The following is a 22,647-nucleotide window of genomic DNA, read 5'->3' on the forward strand; positions in this document are numbered from 1 at the left end:
ACAGGACACTTTATATCATAGAAATCTTTGAGGAACATTGAGGATTTAAGGAAGTGCCTCTGAGGACTTTCAGCTCTGCTAACAGGTCATCCTTCAGCTCCTCCACCTGTTTCTTTAACCGTTGTTGGATTGCAAATTCCACTTTGAGTTCTCTCAAATTGTCCTTTAACATCTCCACCATGTCCTGTGGAACAGCAGAGACAAAGTCTTGGTTGGACTGGCATCCACATGTCCGTCTGTCTATACACAGGACAAAGAGACGTCCAGTGAAATCTGTTTTTGGAGGATAAACCGCTTTGGACCACGTTAACACTCGGATTTAGTGATGTGTTCTAAGTACTTCTTCAAACCGTAATCTTCAGTCTGTAATCAACAAATTCATTGGGTTTTGTGGTGGTTGGCTAAACTTTTCAGATTTATTGCTAACAAAGTCTGGGGGTATAAAATCTTGCTCAATCTCCAGAATTTTACTAAGTTATCCAGAAGTCTGAAGAAGGAGGCAGAGGTGGACTTGAACTAGACACTTGGTGCTGAGCTGTGGAATTACATCAGGAAGGGGAACATCTGAACCACTGTGGTGGACACCCCCCCCAGGACCCCCCCAAAAAGTATATCCCAATGAAGATATTACACCACCACAAAAATACTGAACATCTTAAACGCTAAAAACCACAAAACATCAACTAGTTAAATATTATATAACAGCTGAGTGGATCCTTGTTATTTGATTGGTGCTTTGTATGTCACGTGACATGGATTAGTCATTCCATTTACCATGCAATTTGGTTCCATACATTTTGTACCATTGCATGCTGCGAACCCCACCCAGGCTCACACAAGTGGACGCAGTGTTTAGCTAAAGATGGCGGGGCTTGTTTTGCTGACAGACAACAATGTGAACAAACTAACTGATGGTGCTAATTCTTGTAACGCACACACAAAACAAATCCACCACATCATAAGCCGTCTGGAGGCATGAAGAGCTGTTAAGAGGAAGAAGTTAGAATGAAAAGCTGGACAAATTTCTGTTTTTTTTTTTTTTTTTGCTGGAGTGAGGAAGTACACAGTCTTTTTTGGGTGGGGGGGGAAGTACACAAAGTCAGTGCACGGCATCACGGACTAATCGTCAGAATTATTTTTGGACTCCTATTTAAAGTTTGTCTTGGATTGTTGATGACAAAGCAGCAGTGATGCACTAAGATGCAAGTCCATTTTCTGTAGGTTATAAATTAATATCAAATGTCAAGGATCTATTTTAGCCGTTATATAAAACAAATGAATTGTTTTTACATTCTTTCAATGGAATGAATATTTAATGCCGTGAAAGCTGGAATGTTCCATTCATCCCTCGTTGAATGGAATGTTCCAGCTTTCACCTCATGAAACATTTGTACCATTGAACTCATAAACATTCATTATTTGTATACTGTAAAATTATCAGGATTTTACCTCCTCAAACTTACAGCGTTTAATCCCAGAGGTTCAGCAGATATCCACAAAACTCGAGGGAATGATAAAATTTGCAAAAAGGAAAGATCTAAGATTTGTTGACTGAGGACCTCTTGATTGGAGTCTCATAGTCCTCCTCATGATTTGAACTTGAGGGTGCTGCTGGTTCAAGTTCCTCGTATACGTACATGGGAGAGCAAAACCTTATGTCCTTTGTACACATAAATATTACAATATATTTCCCATATTGATGCCTAAAATCTTGTAATACAATTTCTGACTCCCTAAAAATAACCAGCTCATTTCATGAAGGTGATGATGCAAGATTATTCGACATGCTAAAGCTGTGTTCAGAAACCTTGGAAGTTTGGGGATTCCGTCCTCTAGCTCAAGGAAAAATGCTTTTGACGTTATGTCAGGCCGGAATTCTTCACTCAAACTCATGAGGAAATTGAGCAACTCGAGTTAGTGTCACAGACACGGCGGCCATATTTGCGACTGGCAAGACAATAATGTTACTAAGGTTGAAAATGCATCTTTAAATTAATTTAAAGATGCATTAGTATGAAATTATTAAGTGCATCTTTAAATTATTTTTTAACAAACCATTACTGCTGTATGTGATAGATTCACATTCTGTGTACAACTCCAATTCCAATGAAGTTGGGACGTTGTGTAAAATGTAAATAAAAACAATACAATGATTTTCAAATCCTCTTCAACCTATATTCAATTGAATACACCACAAAGACAAGATATTTAATGTTCAAACTGATAAACTTTATTGTTTTTGTGCAAATATTTGCTCATTTTGAAATGGATGCCTGCAACACGTTTCAAAAAAAGCTGGGACAGTGGTATGTTTACCACTGTGTTACATCACCTTTCCTTCTAACAACACTCAATAAGCGTTTGGGAACTGAGGACACTAATTGTTGAAGCTTTGTAGGTGGAATTCTTTCCCATTTTTGCTTGATGTACGACTTCAGTTGTTCAACAGTCCGGGGTCTCCGTTGTCGTATTTTGTGCTTCATAATATGCCACAATTTGGGTGGTCTTTTTCCTCTTTTGTCTGGAGGACACGACGTCCATGATTTCCAAAAACAATCTGAAATGTGGAGTCATCAGACCACAGCACACTTTTCCACTTTGTGTCTGTCCATTTCAAATGAGTTCGGGCCCAGAGAAGGCGGCTGCGTTTCTGGATGTTGTTGTTTGGCTTTCACTTTGCATGGTAGAGTTTTAACTTGCACTTGTAGATGTAGCGATGAACTGTGTTAACTGACAATGGTTTTCTGAAGTGTTCCTCAGCCTACGTGGTAAGATCCTTTACACAATGATGTCTGTTTTTAATGCAATGCTGCCTGAGGGGTCGAAGGTCACGGGCATTCAATGTTATATATTTGGCCTTGCCACTTACATGCAGAAAGTTCTCCAGATTCTCTGAATCTTCTGATTATATTATGGATTGTAGATGATGGAATCCTTAAATTCCTTGCAATTGAATGTTGCGAAACATTGTTCTTAAATTGTTGGACTATTTTTTTTCATGTAGTTGTTCACAAAGTGGTGATCCTCACCCCATCTTTGCTTGTGTACGGCTGAGCCTTTTCAATTAGGTGTTTTATGAGCATTCAACTTTCCCAGTCTTTTGTTGCCTCTATCCCAGCTTTTTTGAAAGGTGTTGCAGGCATCCATTTCAAAATGAGCAAATATTTGCACTAAAACAATAAAGTTTTATCAGTTTGAACATTAAATATCTTGTCTTTGTGGTGGATTCAATTGAATATAGGTTGAAGAGGATTTGCAAATCATTGTATTCTGTTTTTATTTACATTTCACACAACGTCCCAACTTCATTGGAATTGGGGTTGTTCAATTAGTGAAGTTAGCAGCACCAAACATCAACAAAAACGTTTGGCAATTTCATTTAACTCAAAAGATAACGTTAGCCTAGCACTACGTAGTTGATGACTCAAATCATGAAAATGCCCTTTTTTCAAAAGAATTTTTTTTTTTTTTTTAAATCTTTGTTCTTTTCCAAATGTCAGGGTTTTGAATGCAGCATGAGTAGCAAGTTAGTGCGTTCAGTACTCTTGGATTTTGTTGAGTGTCTCCAGATGAATGCTAGTATTAGCAGGTTTCAAACTTTTGCCTAAAGTTACAGTTCAACATTAGCTTGCTAAAGCTAACTGTTGGCTATGCAACCCGATGATCCTGATCTGTTTCTGTCCTGTACTGAACAGTTTTAGTCCCATTAGAATTCCGGGACAGGGTTCCCACTGGAGTCTAGTTTTAGGACTTCTCCTGTGATCCACCTGACTGGAGTGAATAAATATTGTTAGTAATGAAACAGATGTTGATTGGTTGATGTGTAGCGGGTCAGTGGACGTGTTGGTGTTTTTCATGTATTAAATGGTAAAAACACTGGAGTCGTACTTTGTGCTGTGTGGCGTCGTCCTCCATGTCCCTGTCCATCAGCTTCAGCCTCTGCTGCAGCCACGCTCGCTGCACCTCCAGTCTTTGGACTTCCTCTCTCAGCGGCCCCAGCTGGGCCCTCAGGTCCTCAGCCTGCTCGTGTATCTTCCTCAGGCCATCCGCTGAGGCCTGCCTCCTCTTTAGGAGGACCACCAGCCGAGGCTCGTACCAGCTCTCCAGCGCACGCACGCTGCCGCTGAGCCGCCACTGCAGTCTAACTGCAGCCTGGCGCCCGTGGCTGACGTCGCTTACCGTCCTGAGCCGGCAGGGCGTGTGAGCCTGCACCCTCAGGGAGTTGAGCTGGTTCCAGTGGACCTCCTGAAGCTGGGTCAGATCCTGGGTCAGAGTCTGAACACGGGCTTTGAGCTCATCCTGCAAATACAAACACACAGTTTAGTCGCGTCCCGTAGCGACAAATGGCAGGGAACCCTGAACGTACCCTGAACATTAAGGACTACCATCAAGAACATCATGAGAACATTCACATGACTACACAATCCACTCCAAAATAAACCTGAAACCTGATCATTTAATCAATCAAAAGTGAGTTTTGTCCTTCTCAGGGGAAAATACACATGTGCACAATTATCAGGCCATTAAAGGAAAAACTGACATCTTCCCATCTCATGAACAAATAAACACTTCAGATATTGAAAAAAGATTCAGTGCTCAATATAAGCTCCATTGTCACTGCCGTGAATGTTGCGTCTGTGGAGTCTGCCGGTTTTGTGACCCATTGCTGGTGATGATCAGCCTCCAAACTGCTGTTCAAAGAGGCGTCACGTTGGTTCCAGAAGGGAGTGGGCCGTGTTTTTATTCTGTCATCTTTGAGGTCTTTGCTGACTCGCTGAGTGCTGGAGCACCTGGACGCATGTGATGGAGTTTCTGTCCAGGATAAAAATCACAGCCTTCGTGAACCATACAGACTCTTCTCTGGATCACTGCTTTAAGAAAGTATCTTCAAAAAAATTGGTTGTCAGTCGGGAGGTGATTTTAAGTCTATCTTCTCCCCAAAAAGGTCCAATCGTTAAAAATAACAGACCATGCCAGTACATCCCCACCACCACCTTGCTGGGGTGTGTGTGTGTGTGTGTGTGTGTGTGTGTGTGTGTGTGTGTGTGTGTGTGTGTGTGTGTGTGTGTGTGTGTGTGTGTGGTTCTGTATATCCATTTGTGATCCAGCCACAGGTTCATTCATCTGGTCGATCAAGAGTCTGTCTCCTTTCGTCTGTCCATGAAATAGTTGACAGATCTGTCCTCAGATGTTTCTCGGTCCAGTGGTCATTGTGGTTTATCCTTCCTTCCTTGGTCTCGTCTCTGAGCACTGAACACGTCATTCTTCTGGACAGTCAAAGGAGACTGAAGTTCTGGAATATGGCGACACTGGACCATGATGAGTTCCTGGTAGCATCACATTTACTTTGAGTCTTTTCTTGTGACCCTGTCGACTATTTGCAGCAAAATCTTTGAGTCTTCTGTGAGTTTTCCTATTTCAAATGTTTTGTATCCTCCTGAAAGGTATTTGAGAATTTTCGATTTTTCAGTGTCTGTTAGTTCTCATTTTTTAGCACATTTCCCCAAAATAACTGTTGCACACCTTGACAGCAAGTTCTTTCACAGCGGATCTGATGTGGACTTGGTACAAGTCTTTTGTTTGTTTTTTTCTCCTGCTTCAAACACCAACTCCACATTACATGGAGATCAGGCACATTGGTCTCGAACTAGGACCCTTTGGAACCAAGCACACAAGCAATTTGGCCACCAAACTGTCCAATTAGTCACCTTGATACAGGGTGTTAATCACTTTAGGCCACGCCCTCCCTCATTACACAAACGTGTCACCTGACATCACTTACATCCAAAAAACATTTTGGGAATAACCCCGTTTTGTCTGAAGTTTTGCGGACGTTAATGCTGGATTTTATGGTTGCTGGCGTAAGGAGTATAAAAGTTTTAGTAAAACGACTATTTGTGACTGTAATCCAGCGCTAACGTCCGCAAATCATCAGACACAACAGGGTTATTCCCATTCTAATCCAATTCTAATATTTGCACGGATCTGTGTCCACCACTGAAGGCTACATCTTAATCCACATAATAATACGAGGAGATTTTGTAATGAAAGACGTGCGGAGAAAGACGTGCGGAGGAATTCGCACGTCGGGACGGAGCCGCTCATGGCGCACAACAAAAAGCATGTCCGTGTTAGAAACCATTCGGAAGATTCAGACGGCTTTCGGTGGCTTTTCAGTCGAGTGAGTATCCGAGAAATTGTGTAACAGCTGGGCATGTCACAACTTGTCCTGTGAGACTTCCAACACGGACGTGTTTTTTGTTGCCCACCATGAGCGGCTCCATCCCGACACGCGAATTCCTCTGCACGTCTTTCATTACAAAATCTCCTGTAACAGTGGAATGTGCCGCAAAAGTGCTGATGTACACCTCTTCCACAATTTCTCTGGTAGTCAGACGACGTCCCGGATCAACACAGCCTTCACTTTGGAAATGATCTGGTCGTTTCAGCCTGTCGATGGCCGCTCAGAGCGCGGCGCGCCCTGCACCGCTGTGGGCCGTCTTTAATCCGGTTGTAATGATCCTTAATCTGTGTGACGCCCAGAGTATCTTCACCGAAAACCGTTTGAATCTTCCGAATGGTTTCCACCTGGCTGTCTCTCACAGTTTCTGGAAAAATTTGATTCAGCTCTGCTCCAATCGCTCAGCCATTTTTCTGACAATGAAAATTCGACGAGGGGGGTGGACCAGTGCTCACTCAAAGCCTGCCCACAGGCAAATGACGCAACCGACAGGCGTGAAAAAACTCACGCATGTACACGAAGGTTCAAGCTTGGCTGATGCAAGCGCACATGATTCAAATCCATATAGTTTTTTAAAAAAATAAAAAGGTCGGATAGTTTTCTAACAGACCTCGTATAGTTTGATTAAACTATTACACAGAGAAAGAGTGCAGTCGGCTCGTCAAGTTTACCCTAGCAACAGCGTCATCATGCCAAAGTGGAAATTCTGTGAGCAGAATCCAGATCAGTACTTTCATATGGTAGTTTAAATTAATCCATTTCGGCATCGTCGTCGCTACGCCACTTTCAGTCTCAGCTGACAGCGTCATTACTGACATCTGCGTAGCAGCGCGCGCGGTCAGGGCGCGGAGTAATACATCAAATGTGAAATGGTCAAATATTTTACCGCTGTCTGTCCACACGATATTTTATGATCTGAAATCTCACACGATTAACCAATCAGATTTGCAAGAAAAATGTAATTGGATTAGAATCAGGTTTTTACAGCTCAGAGGTGGAAATGTGCTTAGAAATACTGATAAGGTCAGAATACTCTCCTGCCTAATAATTATGCACGCAGTGTTCCCACAGCTTCACTTTAAAGGTTTGATGGATGTTCTCCTGCTGTTCCTCTGAAGGTTCTTCTGTATCCCATCAACATTACTTAAATGTCAGATGATTCAAAGCTGCACCAGCTCTTGATAACTGCATGATGTCAGTCGACAAGCCATGGTTCGTCCTGAAAAACGACCTCAGAAAGATGATACTGAAAATACAGACACAAACTGATTTGTGCTTCTTTTGGATGGTGACGTTGCTGATTTTGTTCTTCTTGCTCCTGTTTTTATCTTTGACTGAGAACGAATCACCCGACCCTGATTTTTGTGTCGCTTCTGTAATTAGTTTGTGTTTGAACTTGACTCTGTCAAAGTTTTTGCTAATCCGGGTTTTTTGACTTTGTCTAACCTGCTGCTGAAACCGTTCTCACATTTGTATTCACTGAAGAAACTGCAGGTTTATTTGTACAACCTTCAAGCGCAAACTCTTAACCCTCTGGAGTCGAATGACGCATCCTCGCGTAAAAAGTTACATGACCTAATTAAGCGGACGCAACACTCAATCTGCTGCACTCTGAGGCTCCCTTTAAATGCATGTTGAACATGGAGACTTCAACCTTTACAGCACTTTTTAAATTTTGTTAATAGGCCTAGAATAATTTGACTTATGAGTATTTTTTACACCATGCATTTTTATGAATATTATTGTCATTTTTCACTGCACGTTTATGTACACACAAGCAGGCAAAAGGATCATTTCCTTCGCTATTGCAGAAGCGACATAGGTAGGAAGAAATATGACTCCTTCTTCCTCATTGGTTGGTTGGCTTGTGAATTTTCCACCAGTCAAAAGTCACTAACCCCCCTTGTGTTCACTAACCCCACGTGTGTTTGATCACAGCCCATCCACCCAACGTAGGTCTGATTATGTGGTTGCTTTCTCTTTATTACTGGTGGAAAGTGTGTGGTTGTTGTTTTTGTTTTTTTTTGTAAAAATGAGGCGTTTTATGAATGTGGAGCAAGCGCTTCAGTTATTTTTTTTTGAACTTGAGGAAGACAGAGCACGCAGCGCATCATCAGAGTCTGAAACAGACAGCGAGGATTCTGGTGCTGAAAGAGATGATCCCTCTTCTGTTCTGGAGGAGCAACCAAAGCAGGTGGATCCACCAACCTGCGCAATGAGATCTGAACAGAGGGTCGGAACTTGTGCTTCTGTTTCCAGATCCAGATCTCCGCTCGGACATGCAGCAGAGACATGGCCCAGCACTGACTGCTGGAACACTGAGGTGGCACTGAGAGTATAGCCTCGGAGAACACCAGGAGTCCAGGTTGATACACTTTCCACCCAAAGTCCAAAAGACCTTTTTCTTTTGTTTTTTGCAACTGACACAATTTTGAACAATCTGCACCAACACCAATAAAACTGCTGCAAAAAAACAAGGCATTAGGAAAAAATACAACTGGACAGACATTGAAATGGAAGATCTGTACAAATTTTTTGGACTTCTGATATACATGTCGTTGGTGTCACTGCCAAGTCTCCAGGACTACTGGAAACAAAGTCATATGTCTGTGCCCTTTCCAGTGAAAATAATGTCCAGAGACAGATTTAGATCAATATTCTGGAACATCCACCTAAGTGATCCAGATGAGGATGTAGAAAATGATAGAAAAAAGGGAATGCAGGTCATGACAAACTGTTTCAAATCAGGCCTCTTTATGATGACATCCTCAGTGCCTGCCACACTTATTACCACCCGAGGAGGGAGCTGGCAGTGGATGAAAGGATGGTGGCGACAAAGGAAAAAACTGGAATGACTCAATATTTGATGGACAAGCCAAGAAAATGGGGTACGAAACTTGTTGTGTTGGCTGTAATAGCTACACACTCAAGTTCACCATTTATTTACACTATTTACATTAAACTGACCACAAGTGAGCATGGGCTGTCGTACGATGTGGTCATGAACCTGATCCAGCCATCCTCGCTTGGTACTGGGTACCACATTTACATGGACAATTTTTACACAAGTCTCAAACTATTCATGGACCTAGCTAACATGAAGATTGGGGCATGTAGCACATACAGGGAGAACAGACAAGGATGCCCCAGAGGGAGGGCAAATGCTCTCACAAAACAATCTGAAAGAGGATCTATAAGATGGATAAGAGAGGGGCCTGTTTGTAAAGTGGATGGACACACGGGAGGGGTCTGTGTGCTCCACCATCCATCATGTGCTATCAGGTGAGACAGTGCAGAGAAGGGTGAAGGATACGAAGGCTGGACACTGGACAGTGAAAGACATTCCCTGTCCCACCCCAGTGTTGGCTTATAATAAAAACATGGGTGGAGTCAACCTATCTGACCAGCTCATCCAGTATTACTCCACCCATCTTAAAACTGCACGCTGGTACAGGACAGTGTTGCTGCACTTCCTTGACATTGCAATCACAAATGCATTCATCTTGCATCGTGAGATCAGCAGTGTCAAGCAAGTGCAGCCCAGATACACAAGGACTTTATGGAGGAGCTGGTGTGCCAACTGTGTGGCACAGACAAAACAGGTGTCCCACAGAACAGGAGCCAGAACCACGTTCCTGTGCCAATTGTGACAGGCACAGATCCTGGCCAAAAGGCCACAGAAGGCAGACTGAGGTGCCAACGGTGCCTTCAGGTGGGCAACAAGAGGAGTGACACACCGTGGAAGTGTCAGGCCTGTGATGTGCCCCTCTGTGTTGTGTTGGACAGGAATTGTTTTTTGAGTGGCACAAATAATTTGTGTTGCATCTTATTTTGACATCTGATTGTTTTGTAAATAGTTTAGCATTAGCATTTCCTGCACTATATGTTTTTGAAATGTACAATTTATATTTACATTCTAAATCTTATTGTGAAATCTGACTGTTTTTAAAATAATTGTACAAAAAAAAGAAAAAAACATCTGAAGCATTTCCTGCATTTATGTAAGTAGTTTACATTTTAAGTTATGAAAATGGTTTGTTAATCAAGTTTGTGGTTTTCACAGTCAAAAAAAAAGGAGGAATACAGTCCATTTGCATCCACTATTCCATAACAAAAACAGTGCTTCTGGGTTGCAGACTAGGGGGCGCTGTTTTACATGTTGTTCATGAGCAGATTTGATGGACTACCTGGGTAAGAGCAGACTGAGCCACCTGGTACTCTTGTGTAGCCAGCACCACCTGGCTGTGGATGCAGTCTCTGGCAGCGGTGAACAGCTTCTTCTTCACCTGCTGCACTTCTTCACAAACAGCCACATGGTCCAGCTGAACCACACTCAGCAACCTCTGGGCCTGCAGAACCTTCCCTCTCAGGTGGCTCACCACACGCAGCATGGGCTGATGGAGGCAGACAAGTTCTTGGATCAGCTCGTCCCTCTGCATCTCCAGACGGGACACTTGCTGGATGCAACAGTCAAAACGTTGCTCCAAGCGCTCCATGTTCTCCTGGTCCGCTGGGTCCAGCAGGTGCGGTGTGCACCGCTCTGACGGGCCGAGTGTCTCTGATTCAGAGTCCTCCAACAAAATAAAGTCCCTTTGTGGGTCATCATTGGTCACCAAGTTGTCCATAACCTGCTGAGAGACAAAAACACCAGAGAAGGAGACGTTCTCACAATGTTCTTGAAAAGTTCTGTTTCTACTGGCTGTGATTTTCTGAAGTATAAGTTGTGCTTTTTTTTGTTTGTGAGCTCCTGCGACTTATACTCCAGTGTAACTTATATATTGAAAAATCACACAATCATTATTAGTAACAGGAATTATAATGGCTGTTTATATGGGACTTTCCCAGGAATCAAAGCACTCAACAAAATAATCTCTATTAATAAAATAGTAAATGATAAGAATAAAAAGAATGTTACAACAATGCACAAAAAAGGCCTAAATTAGTAGTAATATTATGGGCGAGAGTCCCTTTATTCAGAGAGTAACGTCAACTTAGTCATAACACGGTGCCATTTTGGTTCCAACTGCGCTGAACTACTGAATCAGGGGTGGGCAACCTGTTCCAGAAAGAGCCATGAGGGTGCAGGTTTTCTTTGCAGCCACTGACTCCACCAGGTGATTTCACTGATTAACTGATTCCATCTGCTCAAAGTGATATTAATCAGTATCTCGGGATCTTGTTCACAAGAGAGGGATGGATGAAGCATGAGATTGTCAGATGGATCGGTGCAGCGTCTGCAGTGATGCGGTCACTGTATCGGACCGTCGTGGTGAAGAGAGAGCTGAGTAGGGGGGCAAAGCTCTCGATTTACCGATCGATCTACGTTCCGATCCTCACCTATGGTCATGAGATTTGGCTCATGACCGAAAGAACAAGATCGCGAGTACAAGTGAGTTAGATGAGTTTCCTCCGCAGGGTGGCTGGGCACTCCCTTAGAGATAGGGTGAGGAGCTCGGTCACTCGGGAGGAGCTCGGAGTCGAGCTGCTGCTCCTCCACATCGAAAGGAGTCAGTTGAGATGGCTCGGGCATCTTTTCCGGATGCCCCCTGGACGCCTCGCTGGAGAGGTGTTCCGGGCACGTCCCACTGGGAGGAGGCCCCGGGGAAGACCCAGGACACGCTGGAGGGACTACATCTCTCGGCTGGCTTGGGAACGCCTTGGGGTTCCCCCGGAGGAGCTGGGGGAGGTGTGTGGGGATCGGGATGTCTGGGTGGCTTTGCTTGAGCTGCTGCCCCCGCGACCCGACTCTGGATAAAGCGGAAGAAAATGGATGGATGGATGGTGTTGGGCCTATATATCGCATACCAGGTATCATGGATCAGTTTGGATATGTCAAAATACTTGAAGAGGTCATGTTGCCTTATGCTGAAGGGGACATGCCCTGGAAATGGGTGTTTCAACAAGACAATGACTCCAAGCACACTAGTAAATCAGCAAAATCTTGGTTCCAAACCAACTAAATTAATGTCTCGCAGATGTGAAGAAATCATGAAAAACTGTGGTTATACAACTAAATACTAGTTTAATGATTCACAGGATTGCTAAAAAAGCAGTTTGAACATAATAGTCTTGAGTTTGTAGCGTCAACAGCAGATGCTACTATTATTGTGAACACCCCCTTTTCTACTTTTTTTTTTTTACTAATAGCCCAATTTCATAGCCTTAAGAGTGTGCATATCATGAATGCTTGGTCTTGTTGGATTTGTGTGAAGATGGCACCACAAATCATGTGACCTCCCCCCCCCACTCGTCACGTCTACTCTCTGAATAAAGTGACTCTAGTATGGGCACCCCCCCCCCATGCACACACACCTGAGGTTAGATTCACCCGTGTTCTGTTGACAAGAACACAGATGTTCTTTGCAGAATGTTCCTGTATACAGTTTGAATGTTCTAATACTCCCAAGAGGTGATTATTTAAACTTCTATGCAGAATGTCACATTATGTATGTTAGAAAATATCTGCAACATTCTGCAAATATTCTTACCATCTTGTTTTTACCATCTTGATTTGATTGACAAGCTCAATCAATCAGATCAGTGGATCAAGTGTTTGATCCACTGATCCAGGTGTTTTCAATCAAACGCTTTACAGAGAACATCGCTTCAGTTTTTTATGATAAAATGGTGAGAACATTTATGGGGACTTGATTGCTTAACAGTCTCTTATCTTCTATCCACGCCTGTTTTTAATACAGTGTACTTTGATAATTGTCGTTTCTACATTCTATCAGTTAAAAGTTCTTTCTGAAACATTCTGTGAGGATGTTGTAATAATAATAATAATAATAATAATACAGACTTCCTGTCACATTCTAAGGAAATCTTAAAGCAGAAATGGCATCATAAAGTGTTCTTGTTACATTAGATTTAAAGACAATCAGAAATAAAAACATTTAAATTAAATCCATTTGTTGAAGTTGTGGCTGTTTCTCAGTCTTCTGGCTGATTAATGCTGATGACCCACAATTATGAGTGCTTTGCTTTTATTTTATTTTTTAAATTAGTTCTAATCTGAGAATTTCTCCTGCTGATAATTTCATGTAAATTGAATCTCATTTAGAATTCTGACAGCTGCAAACTCCAAAGGCTGTGAAAAAAGCTCAAAGAACTGAGATTTCTACTCACTTTTGCACTTTGTCAGCAGCTGCAGACGACAACAGACAGTCTGTAGTGTGTGTGTGTGTGTGTGTGTGTGTGTGTATGAAAACTGTCTTTATTAATATCACAGTGGAGGAAACATGACCTGATGCCCCTCGTGTTTTGGGTTCAGACAGATATTTATAGTCCTGTGTCTTCTGTGCCGGCGTCGAGGCCTCGTCACCAGCGTTCACTCCTTCACGCTCAAAAATCCTTTCAAAGTGTGTTTAACGTGTTCTATGTTTGCATACAGACGCACACACACACAAAAGCTACACACACTGTCAGCGGCTTATCTGTGTTTATTATTTGTACAAAATTATAAAATTTAACGGCATGCTAAAAATTTAAGATTGATACATTTGAACTTCAAAGTAAAACCACATTTCTACATGATCTAAATTAACTAAAAATATAGGACGGCATGAATACTCATTACTGCAGTATTGCATTTTTTTTACTTTGTCATAAAACTGCAAAAACACAAACAAAAGGATGTGTACTATAATGTGTACTATAGACAATAAAATATACTCTACTGGAAGCTCCAAAGATAAATTTTCATCACATCCCACATGTTTAGGGACTGTAAAGATCTAATGTCCTTATCTGGCCCGCGGGCCGCCAGTTAGTTATCATACATGTAGCTTTTAATGTGCAAAAATCTGACTGGAGTGAATCATGGTGTTAACAGGCCATAGATTAGGGAAGCACCGCAGTTGTAATTTTAGTCAAATACAAAAACTAAACGCTGTGACAATCATAAAAATTGTAAAGCACATTAATTTGAAAGGATAATCGTTTACATGTCACAATTAAGAAAAAACTGTTAAATTTCCGGTTACAAATAACAATAATTGTCAGTTATTGTTGTAATTATTTTAAATGTTGGGTCCATAAAGTGCAGATGAAACCATTTATGTGGTTAAAATGATTTTTAGCTCCATATAAAAACTGCCTTTCCTCTGCTCATAATCTTTTCTTTTCTTCTGCACCTCTGCAGTTTGACCACTAGAGGTCCCCACCGTCCCGGCTGCCGCAGCCTCACCTGAGCGCGTGCGTCCAGGTGGTTGGTGCTGAGCGGCTCGTGCACGCCTTCAGTCTGACTCAGCGCGCGTCACGCCCGAACGCGGATCCGGTTCGGGCTCCGCTCGTCTCCTCACCTGGACTTTGTTTTTGTTTGTTTGTTTGTTTCCCGCGGACATGTTTCACCTGAAGTCCGGCTCGGGACCGTGAAACCGAACTTTGGAGGCGGACGGGTTTTGGACGAGTCAAATGGAGAGAGGGTGAAAGTGGACCGAGCCATCCGGATCATCCGACTTTAACCAGGTACGGACGAGTTTTAAGGTTCGTTTGAAGACGAACCGTCGGAACCGGATTCTTTCAGATGGAAGCTGAAGTGAAGTCAAACTTTTTGATTCCTTCAAACGTCCCATTATTCCACTTCAAGAACTCTAAAACTTTTAGAAAAGCACATAAAATGTTGCGTCATGTCGAATGTTTCTCATATCGACTCGTGTCGTCGTCACCGGTTAACCGATTAATTTCGACGATAAAACTTCAGAAAACTTTTTTTTTTTTTTTTTAAGGGAGCAAATTCTTAGATTTGAGCTGTAACAAATGATAATTATCAATCAGGAAATGATGTTTTTCTGGAAGGAAAGAGTCAAATAAAGATCAAATGATCTGTTTTTACATTTTCAGCTGGATCGACTTACTTAAAATTACATAAAATATTCTTGGATCCTTTTCATTCTCGATTCACCTGCGACTTTTTTTTTCGGAGCTGAACAGCTGAAATTATCGCGAGATTATCAGCACAAATCACAGTACAGGTCCAACGATTCTAGCTTGGATAATTGGACTGTGTGTGTGTGTGTGTTCTGTACCCCTACTCCAATTTAGAGTCACGGGGGCGGAGCCTATCCCAGTAGTCAAGAGTGCGTGAGGCCGGTTCACCCTGGACAGGACTCCAGTCTGTCACAGGGTCACAGAGGGACAGATAAACGCATTCACACCTACGGACAATTTAAAGTTTCCAGTCTATCTAACCTGGATGTGTTTGGATGTGGGAGGAAGCCCACACACACACACACGGGGAGAACACACAAAGTCCACAGAAAAGGGCCACAGGTGGGGCTCGAACCCACCACCTTCTTGCTGTGAGGCAACAGTGCTATATATATATATATATATATATATATATATATATATATATAAGGGGTTGACCAATGAGTTTGGGTAACACTCGACTTACCAACTCACAGTTAGTGCAGTCGTTCAATGTTGGAACAGTAGCACAGTGCAGTGTGGTTAGCAATCAGGCGGCTGGAATTGTTAGCCGCGATAGGGCAGAGGTCAAGACCCACACTGGGGATTTTGCTGGAAGTGTCGGAACAACAGTCAGTATGTGATACGGCCAGACCGCTAGCCACACAGCACCAAAAAAGTCTTTGTATTTAATAAACTAGAACCAGTCAAAGTTTATCTGAAGATTATATTTGTGATGAATTTTCTAGTTTTAACTAAAAATAAAGCCAAAAGTTGAAAATAATAATTTTAAAAATCTAAACAATAATCCAAAACCAAAACGTGTCCAAGTTTGAAACTGAGGGAAAATATCAAGTCGTTACATTTAGAAATAGGAACGCTCAAAGTTTTGTATTTGTCCTGATTAAATGATTGAAATATTGAATCACTTTTAATAAATTTCTGCGTTTGTTACAAAACAACCCGACATGTTACACCGGTGTCGCCAACCAACGCCAATGGTCCCCCCCAAAAATCAGTCAAGTGGATGCGTCATTTCAGCAGAGATTCACAGATTATTACCTCGTTTCTATGTCAGACTGGCTCCAGTCATCATCTGTCTCAGGGACGGATATCTGAAGCTTTTCTACAACAATCATTACCACATAAATTCAACATTATTTCATAATAAAAGACAGAGGAAGCGATCAGAGCGCCGTGGCAGCACGTCTGACTCAGACGTTATTTCAGAACGTTGGTAACGATTCACAGATTATTAGAGTGATTTAAGAGGTTTTACTTTGTCATCTGATGGTTAATAATCACATTAATCCATTTGATTGCTTTGGGTGAAGAGAGTCAGACTCAGACTTACTGCTGCGGTCCTAAATGACTCATGCACATTGAAGGCAGGGTGGACCGATTGTTAGGGGAGGACCAGTCAGTCAGCGACACTGGAATGAACCAAAATCAGTGGCGTCCAGGAAAAGTAGGAAAAACACATTTTCCTTCTCAGTTTCGTGGTTTATAAGATGTGACGTATATTTCTACATATTGGGTGTGAAGGTCAAAATGGAAGGAACCGCCTTTCCAAAACAAACGCAGTGCAGTCAGACTGAAAACTAGGACGTGGGGGCGTAGGAAGACTGGATAAAGTTTATTTATGCCCAAAACATTACTAGATTGACAAGTAAGAACGTTTTAGCAACATTTCTTACATCATGATGTCCTCAGTTAGCACGTTGCGGGTCTTCAGCTGTTTTTAATGAGGACACACAGAGCGGCTCAGAGTTTTAAAGAAAAAAGAGTAAAAATGTCTTTGTAAAACTCAGTGCAGGTGTTTTTTTGTTTTTTTTTCAGCTTGGAGCTGCTGCACAAAACAGCAGATGAACAGCTCGCAGCATCAAATGCTACAAGTGGGCGGTTCTGTCACACCGCCGACCTCCCCCTGCCCACGGGCTGGTTTCAATGCTGCCATCTACTCACAATACAGAATTTATAGTAAATCTCCTTTTCATACTGGGCTTTAGCTTTAGGGTTGCGTAATGGGGCGTACTGACTACGCTGAGCTTATGGAGCCCTACGTGGCAATACCATGAGGGACGCAAAGAGGTCCACGTAATGGATGCAAAAAATTTAACATGTTTAAATTTTTCGTGGACTTTTGGTGTAGAGCAAAAGTCAACACAACACAACTTTAATCTGATTACTGATTTGGAAATATTGTGTTTGATTAGTCGTTACTGAAAAAAGCGGTCAGATTAGAGTAATGCGTTACTATGTCATTCATTACCAGCATCCCTGGGTGTGAAATACTTAAAGTGTATTTCTGAGCTGAATGCGCCACGTTGTTTTGTTTGCTGATCTGAAATCTGTGATTAACCGTTAAAACGTCCGTCGCAGTTGTGTGATGTGGAGATAAATCGTAGGCTGAGTACAGACACGCTTGGAAAAAGTAGGTGTGGGAGATGATCTTGAACTTGGCCTTGAGGGATCCTGAAGGTAACTTTACACGTATTGCATTTCTCTGGCCTTATAATGAAGAGCGTTGTGCTGGTTTTTCCCTCTACTGACCCAGTAAATAGCTGACGACGGCTCGTTTGAATCCGTTTCCCGTCAGTCAGTTGGGATGGGTTTGTTGATTAACCTGACACAGATAACCGCCGTTAAGCTCGTCCCTGTTCGTCTGGTGCTGCTCCGTGGACTTTGGTCCAGACTGAAAGCGTCCCACAGTTTGCTTTGAGACTCGATGGGTTTGTTTGTAACCACTCGTACCGCGGTAGACGAGATGGAGGCGGTTTGTTTGGAAAGGGTGTGTCACATTCTGGAGCTCTGTCCTGCTTCCTCACCAGCCTCCTTGGCAGGGCCTGTAGCCACAGCAACCACAGGTGTGTTGTGTAATCACAGATACCTGAGATACAACATCAAGGTGGACGTGGCATCAAGTGGCCATTTAAAGTTGTAATTTTTTAAACTAAATTTTAACCCTGTTCCTCAAGTTTTGAGGCTTTCTTAAAATATTTTTTAAAGATAAACTAAAATGATCAACAAAATCTCAAAATATTTATACAAAGTAAAAATCTTAGCTTTACTAAGTCAAAATGTTTACCTTCTTCGTGAAGTTGTCAAGGCAGAGGTTTGAGTCTTTAAGTAAAATCTGTCATTGAACAATTTTAATTTACTAAGTTAAAAAATGTATTTCTGTTGCTGAAGTCTGGTTATTCTTGTAATGTTTTTACAAAAATTTCACTTTACGTATGTCTCATAATTGTAACTTACAAAGTCAAACTTGTAATAGCGTTAAAGATTTTTATAACCTATCTGGGATTATTCGTATGTTTATATTATTTTTTTTAAATTGAGCTTTTATCCTAAATAGTTGTTTGGGGAAATCATTAATAATCCACTCTGTAATCAAAGTGATTAACTTTGAGACATTTGTATGTTTGACCTGATAAAAGTTAATCAAAAAGACAACTCCCCCAAAAAACGTCACTTTAAATAAGTGCGTTGTCACGATGAACAAACATGATCACTGTACGAATAAACGTGGCGCAAACGATGACAGGAGTCGATCTGAAAGCTTTGTGCCGTTAATCAATGTGATTAGCTGTTCACTCACTCATCAATACTTCATTATCAGTGTGTTTACAAAATTCAATCAGTTAATCAATAATTAACAGTCAGACTTCAGTAAAAGTGTAGTCCTGATGTCACTACAAGGAAATCAACATCTGCTTAATGACGAGAGAGTTGACAGAAAATTAATCACCTGCATGTTGAAAATTAAACTAGTGGTTCAATTTATTTACGAAGGAAAAACTCAAGAAATCGTTAACTTGTTAAATGTGGGATTTGCTGTTGTCACTGAATTTATTTCCATGATTTTTTTTTTTGACAGTTTGTGGACAAAATAAGTTATGTGATCGCCATTTTAATCATATTCTTAGATTGTTTGTAAAAGTAATTTTGCATACTGACTACAATCATATTTTTGACTTTTTTACACAATAATTATCAGATTATTTCACCTTGGAGGACTTTGTATCGATTTGATATATTTTCATGAAAAAAAAAATCTGGTTAATATGATGGTAATTTGAGCTCCGTCACTCACATGACAAGAGATTTGGTCTGTTTTTAATTTAATTGTATTTATTGGCATGCTGATAGGATTTTAAAGTGGCAGAGTTTTTGTTTAAGTTGCACAAATGGATTTTTTTTTTTCACTTCTCTGTGTTTGTGGTCGCTGCTGTTACACAACGTGTTTTTTTCAGTGCAGTTGACCCCTCGGGTTCGGGGCCTTAAAACCCCCCACAGGCTGCAGCCCAGGATTAGACTCGTGGAAACCCGGTAACCCCGGTAACCAGCGCCAGCGAGTGCCGCCTCGACCGACAGACAGAAAAAATTAACAGTCGTCAAGATTTTTTTGTCTTCTTGTTTTGTAATGAAACAACAACAACAACAAAAATAATAATTAGCAAATAAGATGACAGAAGAATATCTTATGAAGCTGGGTAACGCTGTGTGTCGAGGTCCTTTTAAAGATGTGTGTATTGTAATATGCAGTTAGGCTCATAAGTATTTGGACAGTGATACTTCTGTATTTGTGTCTCTGTGCATCAACACACTTTAATTCAGCGACTTAAACTAAAATGTTGCATTAACAATGTAGGAAATAGATATTTTTATACACAGTCCCTCCATGATTAGAGGTCATAAGTGGACAAACTATTGGGCGTGAGGCCCATTGGTGTCGCCGACTGAACGGTCCCCCTGTCTTCACTGCGCATGTCATTAGCCACGGTTCACCGATTATCACCTCGTTTCTGCTTCAGACTGCCTCCAGTCATCAGCTGTCTCAGAGGTTTTACTTTATCATCTGATGGTTAATAATTACATTAATCCATTTGATTGCGTTGGGTGAAGAGAGTCAGACGAGCTGCTGAGCTCTGAAATGACGCATGCACAGTGGAGGCAGGGCAGACTGATTTTTTGGGGGGGACCGTTTGGTCTGCGACACCGGGGCTGATCTCTGGATTCTTCAGCGTGAAGCAGATGAGTCTGCAAACCAAAGATGGGTCATCAGTCTGAGTTCGGTACAGCCAGGTGTCATTTAACAAGTCAGGAGATGGACACGTGAACATTTCCAAGTCAATGAAAATGATGTGTATTTCATTTCCCTCAGTTCTTAAGTGTAACCGATCTTTAGAAATAAAGACCGGTTACACTTAGAAAGTTTGAAGAGGTTCATCATTTGTAGATTTGATCTAAAACAAAAAAGTAACACATTTTTATTTATTATTGTTATGCCCCCCCCCCCCCCCCCCTGAATTCCTGACACTTCTTTTTTTTTTTTTTTTTTTTTTTTTTTAGGTTGGGATTTTAGAAAAGTAATGCTGCTATGAAAGATTGAAAGACAAATGATAAATAGAAGTTATAGCTATTATATATTGTAAGTTAGCTAAAAAGTACTAATCAGAAATTAAATAATTATTTTAATAAAAAATAATTATTAGGTGTTGCAAGCTTTTTTATTGAACAAGATGCACTGTTTTTTCTTCTTCTTCTTCTCAGTTTTATTAAATATTTTAAAGTCTAATCCACTTATGTTGCAGACACCTGTCAGCTGTTCTGTCTGTGTCCTGTGACAGAAAAAGAGAGCGGCGGTACACGCTCTGTGGGTGCTCTGATACGGCACCCTTAATCTGAAGCCAGGTGTTGTGGTTTCTCCACTCGCTCTCCTCCTCGACCGCTGTGGAGGAGAACTGGACCAGGTGAAAGTGGGATTTGGGGAGTGGGGGGGGGTCTGAGAGAAGAGGTTCTCAGACGTAATGATCAGCCTGTCAGGAATGCAGCCGCTGCACGGCTCGCTGGCAGCGCCACAGATGTTGTTGTTCTGAGACAGTCATCAGGATCTCGTCCCATCAGTGTGACTTTGCTTCAGTCCAGCTTCTTGCTGCTGCGTCCATCCATCTGCAGGAAACTTGTGGCCACTCAGGTCGGTCTGGTCGACTTAACCCCTTAACGCCTATTGTCGCATATATGCTACAATATTTGACTCAAATATGCAACATACCAAATTGACCAGTATGCCTGTTGTCGCAAATTTTCAACATACCAGTATTATTATTATAACATTATAACATAAATTATTACCAAAATACCAAAATTACTATTTATTTTTTGTGCAAAAGTGAAATGAATAATCTCAACATTATTTACTATCTACTTAAAGGCAAAAACACACAAAACATTTTTTTATATACAATATAAATTCAGGCATTAAGGGGTTAATTTCATGATTTGGTCTAATTATTTATTACAAACAAAAAGTCAACTACAAATGATGAGAAACTCCCACAAATCTCCTCTAAAAAGGATCTGACATGTGGGTGTGATTTTTACCTGTTGGAGGAAATCTTTGTGAAGTTTCTTGACCTCCAACAGACTTCAGAGGCGGTTTAAGGTCATGTGATCAGCTGACATTTCTCAGAATGTCAATGGGATGATTCTCTGGTCGTTTCGGGATCTTTATGGGTGTCAGCAGCAGCTTTAGGCCACTTGTCCCCTGTAATGTAGCTGACAGGAGATGCTGCCTGAAAACAGTCTGTCTGCTGTTTGAATCACAAATGAATGTGCACGTCGGTGGGGACTCGTCCTTTGTCAGTGAGTCAAGATGGATGTAAATGGGTTTATTTATAAGGTGCAGATGTCTCACAGCTGATTATCCAGAAGCACAGAGGTGTAGTTCTCAGCTCTTGGGGTGGTTTGGGCTCTAACGAGTGCCATTCTGCTGCGGCTGCCAGCGGTTTCACTTGGAAACCTGCTAAAGACACCAGACCGAGTTATTCAGGTTTGTTGTCGGCCTTGTCTCTTGCAGGTAGACTTTGCCACATTCAAGTCCAGACAGGGTGACTTTAGAGCACTTTGCTCTCCTTTTTGATTTTTTTTTTCCCAGAGAAGACGGCCGATGCCCTGATCAGTGCCTGCAGGTTGAGCTCCGTAACAACAGTTTTCCCATCGCAAAGTCTTTGTCGTTAACAGACAACCTAAATGCTGTTGTATAACAACTGTTATTATCAGAACTGCAGTCGGTGCTGCTGGGAAACGTGTTGCAGGAAGCCTTCAGCAGAGCGAGCGACATGCAGAGACAAAAAGCTCATTAATATTAATTGGCTTAGTAGTAAACATGATAATGACTTGTCAATCAAGCCATTATTCTGTTGTAAAGTAAATTTCAATTACCATGTTTTTACTTTTTACTTTACTTTTAAGTCACGCCAGACTGTGGGTCGCACCTGTTAAAAAAACACCTCATCAAGAGGTAGAACTTGTATAGAAGTTACACCTTTTTCCTGTATTATCAGGCCTTTAATTTGGGATTTTCATACATTGTTATATAGCATATTTGTTATTATTAGCATTTATTTTTTATTATTAGAGTTTAGTTTTAGTGTTTTGACTCCTGGGAAAGTCGTACATAAATTGTCATTATAATAATTAATAATAATGTA

The 22,647-nt window shown here is 41.5% G+C and overlaps 2 protein-coding genes across 3 annotated transcripts in view; one reads left to right on the forward strand and one right to left on the reverse strand.

Annotated features, from left to right (window-relative positions):
• Window positions 1-10: 10 nt before the first annotated feature.
• LOC117531924 (syncoilin-like) lies at window positions 11-10,866 on the reverse strand. The gene is made up of 3 exons (XM_034195113.1): window positions 10,429-10,866; window positions 3,889-4,299; window positions 11-184 (listed from the first exon to the last, which is right to left on the reverse strand). Exons 1-3 carry the CDS (start codon window positions 10,864-10,866, stop codon window positions 11-13), a joined length of 1,023 nt encoding a protein of 340 aa, XP_034051004.1.
• Window positions 10,867-14,478: 3,612 nt separating this feature from the next.
• Window positions 14,479-22,647, forward strand: part of si:dkey-157l19.2 (uncharacterized protein KIAA1522 homolog) — a 51,124-nt gene continuing 42,955 nt past the window's right edge. Inside the window, exon 1 of one of the 2 annotated variants that reach the window (XM_034195262.1) lies at window positions 14,479-14,710. The gene's annotated coding sequence lies outside the window, so the exon portion shown is untranslated. Of the gene's footprint in view, window positions 14,711-17,611; window positions 17,633-22,647 lie in introns of those variants that run through there. The other variant, XM_034195263.1, reaches the window with a different exon arrangement.

Source organism: Thalassophryne amazonica, chromosome 19 (assembly GCF_902500255.1).
Source record: "Thalassophryne amazonica chromosome 19, fThaAma1.1, whole genome shotgun sequence".
Taxonomy (NCBI): domain Eukaryota; kingdom Metazoa; phylum Chordata; class Actinopteri; order Batrachoidiformes; family Batrachoididae; genus Thalassophryne; species Thalassophryne amazonica.

Coding starts and splice junctions, on each gene's coding strand:
- LOC117531924 (XM_034195113.1), bottom strand. CDS start 10,866: ATGGACAACTTGGTGACCAATGATGACCCACAAAGGGACTTTATTTTG. Junction 4,300..10,428: donor CTCAGTCTGCTCTTACCCAG/GTAGTCCATCAA, acceptor TTGTATTTGCAG/GATGAGCTCAAAGCCCGTGT. Junction 185..3,888: donor ACGACGCCACACAGCACAAA/GTACGACTCCAG, acceptor GCTGTTCCACAG/GACATGGTGGAGATGTTAAA.